The 14,271-nt window shown below is 38.3% G+C and overlaps 1 protein-coding gene across 6 annotated transcripts in view; it reads left to right on the top strand.

Moving 5' to 3' along the window:
* The window catches only part of LOC135219424 (uncharacterized), a 913,425-nt gene that overhangs the window by 511,879 nt on the left and 387,275 nt on the right, over positions 1-14,271 (top strand). For all 6 annotated transcript variants that reach the window (XM_064256195.1, XM_064256199.1, XM_064256198.1 and 3 more), the window contains exons 5-7: positions 7,490-7,889; positions 13,079-13,271; positions 13,639-14,201. In XM_064256195.1, coding sequence (XP_064112265.1) covers positions 7,490-7,889; positions 13,079-13,271; positions 13,639-14,201 — 1,156 coding nt within the window. The remainder of the gene's footprint in view (positions 1-7,489; positions 7,890-13,078; positions 13,272-13,638; positions 14,202-14,271) is intronic.

The following is a 14,271-nucleotide window of genomic DNA, read 5'->3' as shown; positions in this document are numbered from 1 at the left end:
AATTAACAGCAATAATATTAATCATAATCTTACTATAGTGGGCGTTGTTATGTCTGTCTGTCATTCAACCACGGCCAAACGGCTGGTTCGATGGGCATGAAACTTGGCAGGGTTATAGTGGGGACTCCTAAGATGGTTTTACACGGGGTTTCATCCTACCACCTTCTCCCCCACCGAAGGGGGCTTGGGTGAGAAGGGATTCCCTGAAACGAACTTGGTTCTTCCCGTGAAACGGGGCTGGTTATGTCCGTAGACTTAGTTACATTACGAATTTATCATACATAATTTCTGTATACATATGACTTATCATTTGGAAAAGAAAACTATAGGGTAAACATCAATACATCAGAGAGGGTGGAGTTTGAGAATGGGGTTGACAGAGAGAGAATTGAGAGGGAGAGGAAGTGAAAGAGAGTAGATTGGAGGTTAGGGAGAAGTAAGAGGAAAAAAGACAGGGCAGGTTAGAGAGAGACACAGAGACAGAGAAGAGCGGTTGTTTGAGAGAGAGAGAGAGTTGGTATTAGTGAGAAGAAAGAGATTAAGAGACAGTAAAGGTTGGAGAGAGAGAGAGAGAGAGAGAGAGAGAGAGAGAGAGAGAGAGAGAGAGAGAGAGTTGGTATTAGTAAGAAGAAAGAGATTAAGAGACAGTAAAGCTTGGAGAGAGAGAGAGAGAGAGAGAGAGAGAGAGAGAGAGAGTTGTGAGTGAGAAGAAAAGAGTGAAAAGTTAGACAAGTTAAAGTTGAGAAAGAGAGAAAGGAGAGAGAGAGAGAGAGAGAGAGAGAGAGAGAGAGAGTTGGTGTTAGTGAGAAGAAAGAGTGAAAGCGACAGTAAAGGTTGGAGAGAGAGAGAGAGAGAGAGTTTATCAGTTGTCATTCATAATTATCCCAAGCAGAGCTGGGTCATTCAGCTAGTAATATAATAATAATAATAATCATCCTCTCATTCCAGATGTTGACCAACCTTCTTCTATATCTTCTCTCCGACGGGTTGCTTCTGATGTAGCATCTCCATATTTCCTTATTTTCTTCTCTTGTCCATTTCTTCCTTTGGTTTGCTTCTGTAGCTCCAATCTCAGGCTGTTTGGTTACTATTCGTTGTGGTGGTCAGTTGCTGGATGACGACCTCCAAGTACCTGACCGTCTTCCCCTTCAATTGGGTTGAATACCTGGCTGCCGGACGAAGTTCCTCTGTTGCCAGAGGTTCCATTTACGTCGTTGTCGTTTATTCCTTCATTTCTTAACATCATTGCTGAGTTTTGCTATTTAACCCATAGCTGGACACTACCCCATCAGGGATAGGTACTCATTTACAGCTGAGTAGACTGAGGAAATTATGGTAAAGATCCTTTCCCAAGGAATCAACGCCGAGAGAGCGGTCACCCATCCAACGACTGACCAGCCCCAATGTTGCTTAACCAGTCCATTGACGACTTAACCCACTCTGCCACGGCGCCACCAACAGAAAGGCTGCAGAAGGAAGTGTAGGGGCACAAAAGACCAGCTCCTGATAGACAAAATGGTAATGAAGAACAGTAGGAGAAGGGAAACCAACCTAAGCATGGCATGGATAGACTATAAGAAAGCCTTCGACATGATTCCACACACTTGGCTAATAGAATGCCTGAAAATATATGGGGCAGAGGAAAACACTATCAGCTTCCTCAAAAATACAATGTGCAACTGGAATACAATACTTACAAGCTCTGGAATAAGACTAGCAGAGGTTAATATCAGGAGAGGGATCTTCCAGGGCGACTCACTGTCCCCACTACTCTTCGTAGTAGCCATGATTCCCATGACAAAAGTACTACAGAAGATGGATGCCGGGTACCAACTCAAGAAAAGAGGCAACAGAATCAACCATCTGATGTTCATGGACGACATCAAGCTGTATGGTATTAGCATCAAGGAAATAGATACCCTAATCCAGACTGTAAGGATTGTATCTGGGGACATCGGGATGGAGTTTGGAATAGAAAAATGCGCCTTAGTCAACATACAAAAAGGCAAAGTAACGAGAACTGAAGGGATAAAACTACCAGATGGGAGCAACATCAAACACATAGATGAGACAGGATACAAATACCTGGGAATAATGGAAGGAGGGGATATAAAACACCAAGAGATGAAGGACACGATCAGGAAAGAATATTTGCAGAGACTCAAGGCGATACTCAAGTCAAAACTCAACGCCGGAAATATGATAAAAGCCATAAACACATGGGCAGTGCCAGTAATCAGATACAGCGCAGGAATAGTGGAATGGACGAAGGCAGAACTTCGCAGCATAGATCAGAAAACCAGGAAACATATGACAGTACACAAAGCACTACACCCAAGAGCAAATACGGACAGACTATACATAACACGAAAGGAAGGAAGGAGAGGACTACTAAGTATAGAGGACTGCGTCAACATCGAGAACAGAGCAATGGGGCAATATCTGAAAACCAGTGAAGACAAGTGGCTAAAGAGTGCATGGGAAGAAGAACTAATAAAAGTAGACGAAGACCCAGAAATATACAGAGACAGGAGAATGACAGACAGAACAGAGGACTGGCACAACAAACCAATGCACGGACAATAATTGAGACAGACTAAAGAACTAGCCAGCGATGACACATGGCAATGGCTACAGAGGGGAGAGCTAAAGAAGGAAACTGAAGGAATGATAACAGCAGCACAAGATCAGCCCCTAAGAACCAGATATGTTCAAAGAGCGATAGACGGAAATAACATCTCTCCCATATGTAGGAAGTGCAATACGAAAAAGGAAACCATAAACCACATAGCAAGCGAATGCCCGGCACTTGCACAGAACCAGTACAAAAAGAGACATGATTCAGTGGCAAAAGCCCTCCATTGGAGCCTGTGCAAGAAACATCTGCTACCTTGCAGTAATAAGTGGTACGAGCACCAACCTGAGGGAGTGATAGAAAACGATCAGGCAAAGATCCTCTGGGGATATGGTATCAGAACGGATAGGGTGATACGTGCAAATAGACCAGACGTGACGTTGATTGACAAAGTCAAGAAGAAAGTATCACTCATTGATGTCGCAATACCATGGGACACCAGAGTTGAAGAGAAAGAGAGGGAAAAAATGGATAAGTATCAAGATCTGAAAATAGAAATAAGAAGGATATGGGATATGCCAGTGGAAATCGTACCCATAATCATAGGAGCACTAGGCACGATCCCAAGATTCCTGAAAAGGAATCTAGAAAAACTAGAGGCTGAAGTAGCTCCAGGACTCATGCAGAAGAGTGTGATCCTAGAAACGGCGCACATAGTAATAAAAGTGATGGACTCCTAAGGAGGCAGGATGCAACCCTTAACCCCACACTATAAATTCCACCCAGTCGAATTGGAGGACTGTGAAAGAGCAAAAAAAAATGATAATAATAATAATAATAATAATAATATGATTCTTACCGCACTTGTCAGCAGACTTTCACCATCTTTCCTATCACCGTAATTGTCGCTTAAAATTCTCGCTTCTTGTACATGACCTTTCTTGACAGAGATCATGCCGTATATCCCTGTGTTTTGCGAATGCTTTCTACTTCAACCAGAGTTGAATTATGCTCGTTATGCTCAACACTGGTTGCGCTCTCTTTCTGCAATTAACTAAACTTTGATCTCGGAAACTTTCTGACATTCTTGACATGTTATGGCTGTTACATGAGATGTTTGAGTGTCTTATTCGTACTGTTATTATTTTCCACTCACTTGGTAACGTATTTCCATGATAAAGTAAAATGTTCGGTACGTTATTTATGGCCTGTTTACCATTGTAATAAAAAATGGAAAATATTGCGTTTTCATCATTAGTTCATGTTGGGATGTGAAAGTAATTATACAGCCGATTCTTATTGCATTTTTTAACTAGAGGTATATTTATTTATTTTAAAGGTTGAATATTTGTTCTAGTAACATGGGAACATTAGATGGAGTAAAAAAAAAACTCTTCCTTAAGAAAATCCCCTTCATTCTTTTGCGGCTATGGTGAAGAATGCCTCCAAGATAGTGTTATAATTAGCTGTTAAGTTTTAGTGAACCCTTTTATGTTCAGTTTTTATCCTTGTAGGTGTCTTATCTACATATTAGGCAAAGAAGTACTTTTCTCTTGTTTTGTAGTTGTAAAAACCTTTGCAGATTCTTTTGAGTTTCAAAATCTTTATAGATCTTGAGGTACTCGTATTATTTTTGATACCGTATGAGTATGACACATACACAGTCTGTAAACACGCAGGGGAGATATTTCTTGTCTAGCTTGTTTTTCCTTTCTCTAACATGAGCTCTGCCCTCTTTTATGTTCTTTTTGTACATGTAATCGAGTTTTCAGTTATGCTCATTATGCTTCTCCTACTTCAATCTTGATTCTGTTTTCCGTTTCCGAGGTAGGGCCTTTGCTTAAAGCTACACTGCTACGTAAATTGTATTCATTTTTATGTCAAATACCCCATTTCTGATGATATTGAAATTGGAATTCTACTTCCCACTACCACGAGTTTCTTTTTCTTTCTCCCACTATCATACTTCAGCCCGTGGTTTCTTTGCTTCTTAATTTACTGAATGTGCACAGTTGGGGTCCATTTAAACTATACTGATGTCAAGTTCCACCATTTTTGTTTGCTGGTGTGATGGAACAAATTACTCTCAAGCCATAAGAATGCCTGATCATCATGACATCACACTACCATTATAAAAACATCTTCCCTTCTGCGGTTTTCTTATCACCAGGTCGAGATACTTCCCTTTTCAAAATTGTTCATTATCTTTTTGAACTTCATTTCTATATGCCCAGACCTATATTATCTGAAGCCTTTTCTGTTAGTGTTCTTTTTTGGCGCCCCACCCCCTCTTTTCCATCTTGTAAAGGTAGCAGATGCGTTAACTATCTGTACAGTCTTCGAAAGCATCTGCTGTTGCTTATATTAACCGGTTACTTGCTGTCATTTAATTTACCCACTTCTGTGGCCTTCGACCGAAAAGACGGTCCACGGCATGACCCGAAGACTATGATTTACCAGTAAGCAGGGATTTCTTACTTATTGTAAGGGTTTGTATTTAGCATAAACGAAATGTCAGACCTAGACCTACTATTTATAATCTCCTGCTATATCGATTGTAGTCTATTCGAATTCCATTCTGTCATGTAGTTTTATTATTATCGCTGTCGCAGATGCCTGCATTAAAATACATCACCATTTATATTCTAAACAGTAGGCCTAAACACACCTTATCTGTCTGGCATAAATCAATCGGAAGGTCTTTATAATTTATAATGAATTCAGATATCTCTTATGGGTTCTGTTCATGGATAGTGTTTGTGTTTTGTCAAAGACGTTGATTAAATGGTGATTTATTGACTACGGTATACAGTTATCCCTGTCTCTTTTGGACCTTCCCAACACTATTATTTTTATTATTCCTCATTGGAAACTCGTCGTGAATGCTTTGGACGATATGAAAGATCAACCATTGAAATTTAAATGATAAGATCGTGAAGTTGAAACGAAAGTTCTACACCTCTCTCTCTCTCTCTCTCTCTCTCTCTCTCTCTCTCTCTCTCTCTCTCTCTCTCTCTCTCTCTCTCTCTCTCTCTCTCTCTCTCTCTCTCTCTCACAAAATAAGTACGTTGACACAGCAACAACTGCAAGATGGATTGCTTTAACATTTTTTCCCAATATACATCTAACGAACTTTTGGCGCACTTAGGTAAAACTATTATCATTTGGCCAATCGTGACAGTATATTGTGAATATTTTCAGGATTGACAGTAGCAAATCATTTTTTTTAAAATCCCTAAACCTGTCAGTTTTCGTATGATTATATTATTTAACATTTAAAAATGTAAGTGGGAGAATTAAGTTAATTACTTCTGATACTCAGACGCCATTATACCTGTAAAATAATTATTATTATAACAGGAGCAGAGCAAATTCATGTATACTAATCGATAATTTCGAATGTATTTAAACAGAACTATTATTGCGCATTTTTTCTTTATTCTAATACTCATGTAAGGTTATTAGCAAGCAAAATAATTGTTATTTTGATTAAATTAAAGGACCATTCTGGTTACCCGAGAATTTGGAAGGCAGTTGGTTAAATGTAATTTTACAGAGCATCTTAAAAATAAGGTTTCAGTGTCTGTAAATCTGGAACGCTTTGCTAGGAAATCTTAAGTGTTGCTTTAACATAGGAGTGCGTAAAGCCCTTGACATGAATAACGACATCAAAGCAGTAATAACCAAATCAAGAAAATTGAGAAACAAGATAAGCATCTATAAAAAATATTGATTGAACTAGGATTAATTTTAGATTAGTTAAAGCAATTTTGATAACGAATTCATTATCAGCTGAACATGTTGCATCTCCAACAGGAATGAGAAAAGAGAATGTAGCTCGCAGACATGATACTAATAAAATAAATTGGACAAGCTCCCGGGCACTCCAGAATACGTGCGTTGAAGAAAATAGACAAAAGACTATTACGAAATGGTTTTTGATAATCCGAGTGTTATTATATCACTGTAAAGTAGGATATACGCTGAGGTAGTTTTTTTTTTTTTTTAGTCCTACTCGTATCTTCGAATACAGTAAGAATAATATGAGCAGTAACAACACATTTTTATTTCTTGTGATATTGTAATATTCTTGCTGAGGTTATCCCCTTTGAAGAAGAAGAAACACAACTCCGAAGAGAACCAGATCCTATTAAGAGAATATAAAAAATAGTTATCTCACTAACATTTTATAGCCATCTGTTTCTCTTATTAAAAATGCGTTGACCTTTCTGCTTAGAACATGAACTTTTCTGTATTGGATATTGCTTGCTGACGATTAGCATTGACTTTATGAGCAGTCATGAAAAAGCTTGCACAGTGTCCTTGTTGCACAAGTTGATGCTTATAAACTAATGTAAACATTCAAGCAGGTTTATACAACTTTTTTAGATTTTATGTGACTTTCTTGTTCGCAGTTCAGGGGTGGTTTGAGTACAAAGGTCGACTGAAAAACAATCGGTTGCTGATTGTGCCCTGCTAATTTCTCGCCTTGACTGTAATTCTTATTCTTTGTGGTTTCTGGAAGGATGCATACTATTGTTTACTTCTTATCAATGTAAATAAGTGATATATCCAATGTAAGCTATGATGATAGTGGTGAAATGATTTTTATTGATGTTCTTATATTTGAAATATTTATTCTGACATCATCTTCAAATTTTAAAAGTTATATATCCACGAAACTGCAGATTATGTTGTCAGTGTATGTTGAAGTCATGATAGGAAATATTGTTTCGCTTTTTATTGAAGTGCAGTATATATTTTAGTTTTCCATCATTATTTTCTTTGTAACTTTCTTCTTGTTATGGCTGATGATGAACCTCCGAAGGTGAGGATTATAATCTTAAATTGCCATGAAATGTTCCCCTCTTGCTCATCTTTGCCGTTCATTTCCTCTCGTCCTTCCTAATTCAGGGGTGAGTCAGAGGGAGGGGACGACCCCCCCACAGGGGAACAGGAACAACAAGACCAGCATATCATCAGCGCTTATAACATTGTCGAGTCTTCCTCCACAATCAAGGACAACCTCAAGGAGGGAAAAACCAAGGGCGTGATCAAGAAGACCAGCTGGGAGAGTAGCGTCGATTCCGTGACGGAGGATGTAGAAACAACGACAAAGGAGGAAGTGAGAAAAGCCGCTGAGGAGGAGAAGGAGGAGGAGACAGAGGAAGACGAACAACTGAAGAAGAAGAGAGAGAGAAGGAGACGTCGGAAAGACAGGAGAGGGAAAAAAAGAGGGAGGAAGGGAAGGCGAGGCGAAAGGAAAAGGGACAAGAAAGGCAGAAGAGAGAGGAGAAAGAAGACACAGGAACAGGTACGTTGCTTTAATTTTTAATTGTGATTCATCTGGATCTTCATTTGTTGCTTTGGTTTTGTCTTTTATTTTAAGCCTTACAAAATATATGCATCATGAAACCCCCTGCATTCTACCCCAACCTCACTACCCTGAACACAGCAGTAACTGCAGTAACTGATGTGTTTGTGTGTGTGCGCATATATATATATATATATGCATATATATATATATATATATATATATATATATATATATATATATATATATATATATATACACCTAACCTAGTATAAACGAAACTAACCTAACTTATGAATATAACCTGGATGCTTATCTTTGTTCCCCACGATGCTTCAGTAAGAAAACGTAAGGTACAAGACGAATATAAATTAACATCTCATTATGAGAGGCCAGTGTTCGTAACCGAAACTAAACTACCTAACTTAAGAGACTATCCCGTGGACGGGCTATCTCCGTTCTCGTGGACCACACTAGTGATTTTTGGAATTGTGTTTGACCTAATCTAGTTTGATAGGTCACAGAGGGTGTCTAAGGTAGCCCGTCGACCGACGAGGCAGGTCACGGTGTCTTAAATTAGGTCAGACACAATTTCAGAAAGCACTGGTATGGCCCGTCCAAGGCATAGCCTCATAAGTTTGGTAGTTTAGTTTCAGTTGGGAGGATTGGCCTCTGATACCGAGATGTTAATTTATATTAGTATTGTACCTTACCTTTAATTACTGAATAATAGTAGGGACTAAAGATAATCGTCCAGGCTATACTCATAAGTTTGGTATACTCCAGTTTCTGCTGTGTTCAGGGTAGTGAGGTTGGGGCAGAATGCGTTGGCTTCATGATACTTATCCTGTAGACAACTCCGTGTAACATTGATATTGCTTTACTCCCTTGTCATTTGGTTATTGATTACTTTTTGGTTTATTATTTATTTGAATTATACGATGTTTATAATTGTAGTTAGTTATGGGCATTTGTAGGGCCTGTTGAAATGATGTTAACCTTGAAAACTGGAACGAAAATATTAAGGGGTTACGATTGTAAGTATCATCTTCAAAACGAGTAAACTCAGAGGTTTAATGAGTTTGGATAAACCACCGCATGTTTTGACCAACCCATTAAGACAATTAGCTTTTTGACAGCAGGATTCAGCAAAAAACATATGAATTGAGTTTTCGAAAATTTTACCAAAGGTGGCCTTAGGTATGTTCCTTAACACTTTGACACAAGTGTTAGGAGTGTAATCGAAAAAGTTCAGTTCAGTTCGCCAGGGAAGTATCACACAAAAGACAGCTTCACTGTACTATGTAACTACTGGTATATTCTGAACATTTACCAATGTGCTGATAAAACAAAGCCTGCGAATACTAAGGTGAACTCTTGTGGAGGAAAATCTATTGCCACGCTTGTATATGTCTGTTGAATGATGCCAGTGACTAAAACGCAAATAGGAAATTCTTCAAATTCACACAATTAATAAAAGTACATTGAGGATGAATCAAACCCAGAAAAAGAAGATCAGGTGGCGTCAAGAGTCAACATCGCCGAGGTTAATAGGAGCCAACCGGACTTGAAGACTTACGTGTTGTTCTCTTGAGTAATCAGCTGTCGTAGCAACTAGAATCGGTGATTTTGTCTCTTGGAGTTACCTCACTTTCTTTTACTGGGTTTGATTTGGGTAACTCGAGTATCTAAATTCCCCATCTGACATTCTTAATGTGATAAGACAACCTCCACGGACTAGCTTTGTCATAGCCTTCTACAAAGTTAATAGGATATATATATATATATATATATATATATATATATATATATATATATATATATATATATATATGTATATATATATATATATATATATATATATATATATATATATATATATATATATATATGTATATTTATATATATATATATATATATATATATATATATATATATATATATATATTGTGTGTGCATTGAAGCAGTAATTTATATCTTTTTTATCCTTGACTTGTAGTTTAAATTGTTGCTAATAATACCTAGCAACAGAAAAATATGGTTTTCTGGCTGAATGAACTGGAAAGTTGCAAGAGTGTACTAAAGTATGCCTGCAAGCTTAGTTGGCTGCGTAGGAGTAATTCACACAGAAATGTGTGTGTTAAAAACAAACTTTTCCTTTACCATTGTAGTAAAGTCAATAGATGATAGACTTCACAATATCTTCTGTCTATGCGAAAGAAACATGTCGACAAACTTGATGAAGAACGTGGACTCAGTATGGCAAAAGCCAGTACTTCTGTACATGGAAAAAGTGAATTTACGTAGCTTTTTCAAACTGACATGGGAACAGAAATTATAACAAGGGTGAAAAGGACTATCATAAGTTAACCTAATACATTTATGTCATATATATATATATATATATATATATACTATATATATATATATATATATATATAATATATATATAACATATATATATTATATCGAAGCTTATAACAGAAAAAATCTAAACTATTAATAAAACATTTGTAATATTTTACTAGTTGACAATGATAGGTATTCAGAAATTTTCGTAGGCCCATCTGCCGAAGTTGGGTTATAAGTCCAGTGTTAAAAGTCACAAGAACGGACACGTTGTCAATCATCCTTCTTTTTTTTCACATATTGTTTGGCGAGTTGATTCACAATAGACGTTGCACTCACAGGCTATTACTTCAAGATCGAGTGTCATTCCATAAAAAAAAACATATATTTTATATATTTTTTGGCGAAGATAAAGGAACTTTGTTACTTATTCTTAATGGAGATTTCAACAATGTCAAAGGAAGTTATCTACGCTCGATACGTTGATCGTCAGTTACTGCTAGCCGGAATTTTACCAAAAGATTACATTCTCTTCCATTTTTAAAACGGGCTCAAAATAGAATTATGAAAGAAGCATTGTATAGAGCTCCCTGGTACACATGTATTGAATTTGACTACGACTCTCTCTCTCTCTCTCTCTCTCTCTTAGGGGGATAGTGCGCCTCATGCCGAGTGCTGTAGGCATTACTTAAGGCTCTTTGCCTTACTCTTTGGGCCCCAAGCTGCAACCCCTTTCGTTCCTCTTACTGTACCTCTGCTCTCATTCCCTTTTCTTTCATCAACTTTTCTCCCTCTCCATTGTTGCATATACAACTGCGAAGTTTTCCTCATTTTACACTGTTAAGAGCCTATCTAATCTAAATTTCCGTACAACGCTGATTGCCCTCATAGGTCCCAGCACTTGGTTTTTGACCAGAATTCTGTATTCCATTTCTCTCTCTCTCTCTCTCTCTCTCTCTCTCTCTCTCTCTCTCTCCTCTTGGTTTGTTTTTCTTTTTAAATGATGGAGACCCAAGTTCGTAAGGTAGCGTGTCTTGATAAATGTGCTGCCTATATAAGCATCCGTCGCTTCAGCATTTGCTTTGGTTGTTACCTCCCACCAATCATGTTATGGAGATTATTTTCTTCTCACCAATAGATAGTGGTCTTTAAAACATCAGACTTTAGTCTTCATTTTACTTCGTAACTTTACAAATGTTTTTTCAGTAAAAATTGTACATTACTTCCTATGATTTATTGTCGACAAATGAATAAAATCTTTTGAATTCAAAGTGTTGCTTTACAACAGCGATCGACATCAAGGAACCTGCAATTTCGAGTTACGAGCTGATTCAGAAATGAGTTTGTCTCTGAAAATAACAAGAGATCGTCAGCAGAAAAAAATATATATATTCTTCGTAACCATATAATCTTTATAACTTCCCTTGCCTTCTAGGTTTTCGTGGACTTAGCTTTTATGAGAAAAAAACAAGTACTGCTTCTATTTTCATAGAAAATCAAGTGATTTGTCATTGCAGGATACATCAAATGTAACATTCAATAAAAGCTTACATTTCTTGAAGGTTGGTTAGGAACTGGATGTTCCCGGCTCCAGGACCGGTACATAACGCCCAATTTTCATGTATTCATTAGTTCATGTTGGTTTTGCCGTCCTTCCGAGCGTTGGTGTTCTTTATGCTTCGCTCAAGACTAGACTGACATTTGTCAGCTATATTTGTATTGCATGTTTTGGGTGTTTGATGATGTTGCGCTATTTTTCTAATTTCCCTTATCAACTTTCAATCACAGATTATCGTTCGTACGCTTTAGTCACCGTAAGTTCAGTTTCCCCAGCAAACACAGTAAAGTATGATTTAAGTGTGAATCTTATTCAAAGCTTGGTCATATCTTAATCTCTTATGCCCCATAGTGTAAGTGGGAGCACTCCTAGCTCACGCTCCAAAAGAAAGCGCCTCGGTGGCGTGGTCGGTATAGTGACAGAGGTTCACTCTCGACGTGGTTCGGAAGTCACGTAAAGCCGTTGATCCCGTTGCTGAATAACCACTTGTTCTATGCAAAGTAAACAAACAAACGCCCCAAAAGAACTAACTGTATTCAATCCGGAGACCAGGTACGAAAGTATAGGTTTTCCTGTTAGGGGTACTGCTGTCAATGCATCTCACTTGGTGCACTGTAGGCATTAGTTGAAGTTCTTTGTAGCGGACCTTCGGCCGCTAGTTACAAATTGTTTTATTCAATTTGCTGTACCTCCGTTCATATTCTCTCTCTTCCATCTGACTTCCATCCTCTTTAACAATTGTTTAATGGTGCAGTTACGAGGTTTTCCTCCTGTTACCTTTCAACCCTTCTTACTTTCAATTTCCCTTTCAGAGCTGAATGACCTCTTAGGTCCCAGCGCTTGGGCTTTAGCCTAAATTCTGTTAAAGAGAGAGAACGTATAGGTTCGTTTCCTTAAAATGCGACGTTCCTTTTTGTTCATCCTAGTGAATTATGTACCTGGTTGTTTGGTAACTGATGTGGGTCGGATCTTGGGTCTGAAGAGAGAAAATACAGATGAGAGTGACCGTGATTCTTCAATATGAAGGCCATCATATACAATTTAAAGAATAAAAAGATAAGGCCTTGAGTAGGTATTTCTTGCCTCAAGGAGAGTGAAATCAATTACTAAATGATTCTCTCTCTCTCTCTCTCTCTCTCTCTCTCTCTCTCTCTCTCTCTCTCTCTCTCTCTCTGATACTTGAGAACTGCAACTTCCCATTATATTTCTTCACTTTGTGTATGCTCTATAACTCTTCTCGTCACCATCTTGAAAGTATTTTCATAATTTATTCTTTCTACAGAATAGGGAAGCAGGCGCAGAGGTTGACAATCCTGCAAATGAAGTGAGTCCTAGGAAAGGAGCCTCAGAGCCCATAGTCACTTCCCAGTCCCCTGACGTAGACCAAACCGTCACCCCTACTGAGGAGCGGAAACACAAGAAAGATAAGAGCGGAAGGAAAGGACATAGAAACAAGAATAGGAGAAACAGAAATGGTTGGTATCATAGTGACTCATTTGTTATTTCTTTGCAAATTTGCAAACCGGTGATCTATCTGTTAAGTATTGTGCAGAAACCGTTACCTCATTGCTTTTTAATATTTATTGTGTGTGATCACGGGAAATGAATATTTAACATTTTAGTTTTGCTTGAATCTCGCTTTCTCCCAGGATGATACATATTTTATAGCATGATTTTATAAAGTACACAAAGGTCGCACTCTGCATCAGATATCCTATTCTCTGACGAAGTGAATACTAAGAAATTACCATTTCATGTTAAACTGATGATGGTACCTATTTTGTGTATACCCAACTTGTGTATGACGAATATCCTATTTTTAATTTCCTACTTCTGAAACAGGTCAGAAGGAAAGAAGAGGGAAAAAGGGAAAAAAAGAAGCACTCGACATCATGTCGGATGGCGACAGCTCTGACAAGGAAGCCCAGAATGATGAAGAGAATGAAGACAATCAGATTGCGAATGAAGTCCTTCCAAGCCTGCACCAGAGTGAGGGGACGGAGAGCCGGAAAAGCCGCGTGAGGAACGGTCGTAAACGTAAATCTAAGAACAGAACCATCAGCTCGAACGAGGTTGAACTTCCTGAAGGTGCCTCCGACCCATCACCTGTTTCCTCCACTACCACTACTACCACGACGACGACGACAACGACAACAACGACTACTCCAAGCCCTGCTACGACTACCACTACTGCTGCTGATACTACCGAAACTGTATATGTCTCAACGGGTTACCCACAAGATTCATCTTATAGCGGAGTGGAACCGCAATATACCATTGAAGGTCGCGAAGACGAAAGAACAATTGTTGACTTCGTACCAGAATCTCCCTCCTCTGCTTTTGGCGAGGAACTTTCCAAGAATACCATACAGGAGGAATCGAAAATACTCCATGACAAAGAGAAGGCCGAAGGGGAAAAAGAATCTGGCGACAGAAAGAAGAAAAACAAGAAAAAGAACAGGAAAAAGAAGAAGG

Source organism: Macrobrachium nipponense, chromosome 1, assembly GCF_015104395.2.
Source record: "Macrobrachium nipponense isolate FS-2020 chromosome 1, ASM1510439v2, whole genome shotgun sequence".
NCBI classification, from domain to species: Eukaryota; Metazoa; Arthropoda; class Malacostraca; order Decapoda; family Palaemonidae; genus Macrobrachium; species Macrobrachium nipponense.
The sequence above is the reverse complement of the archived record's forward strand: the minus strand, read 5'-3'. Positions and strand labels throughout refer to the sequence as shown.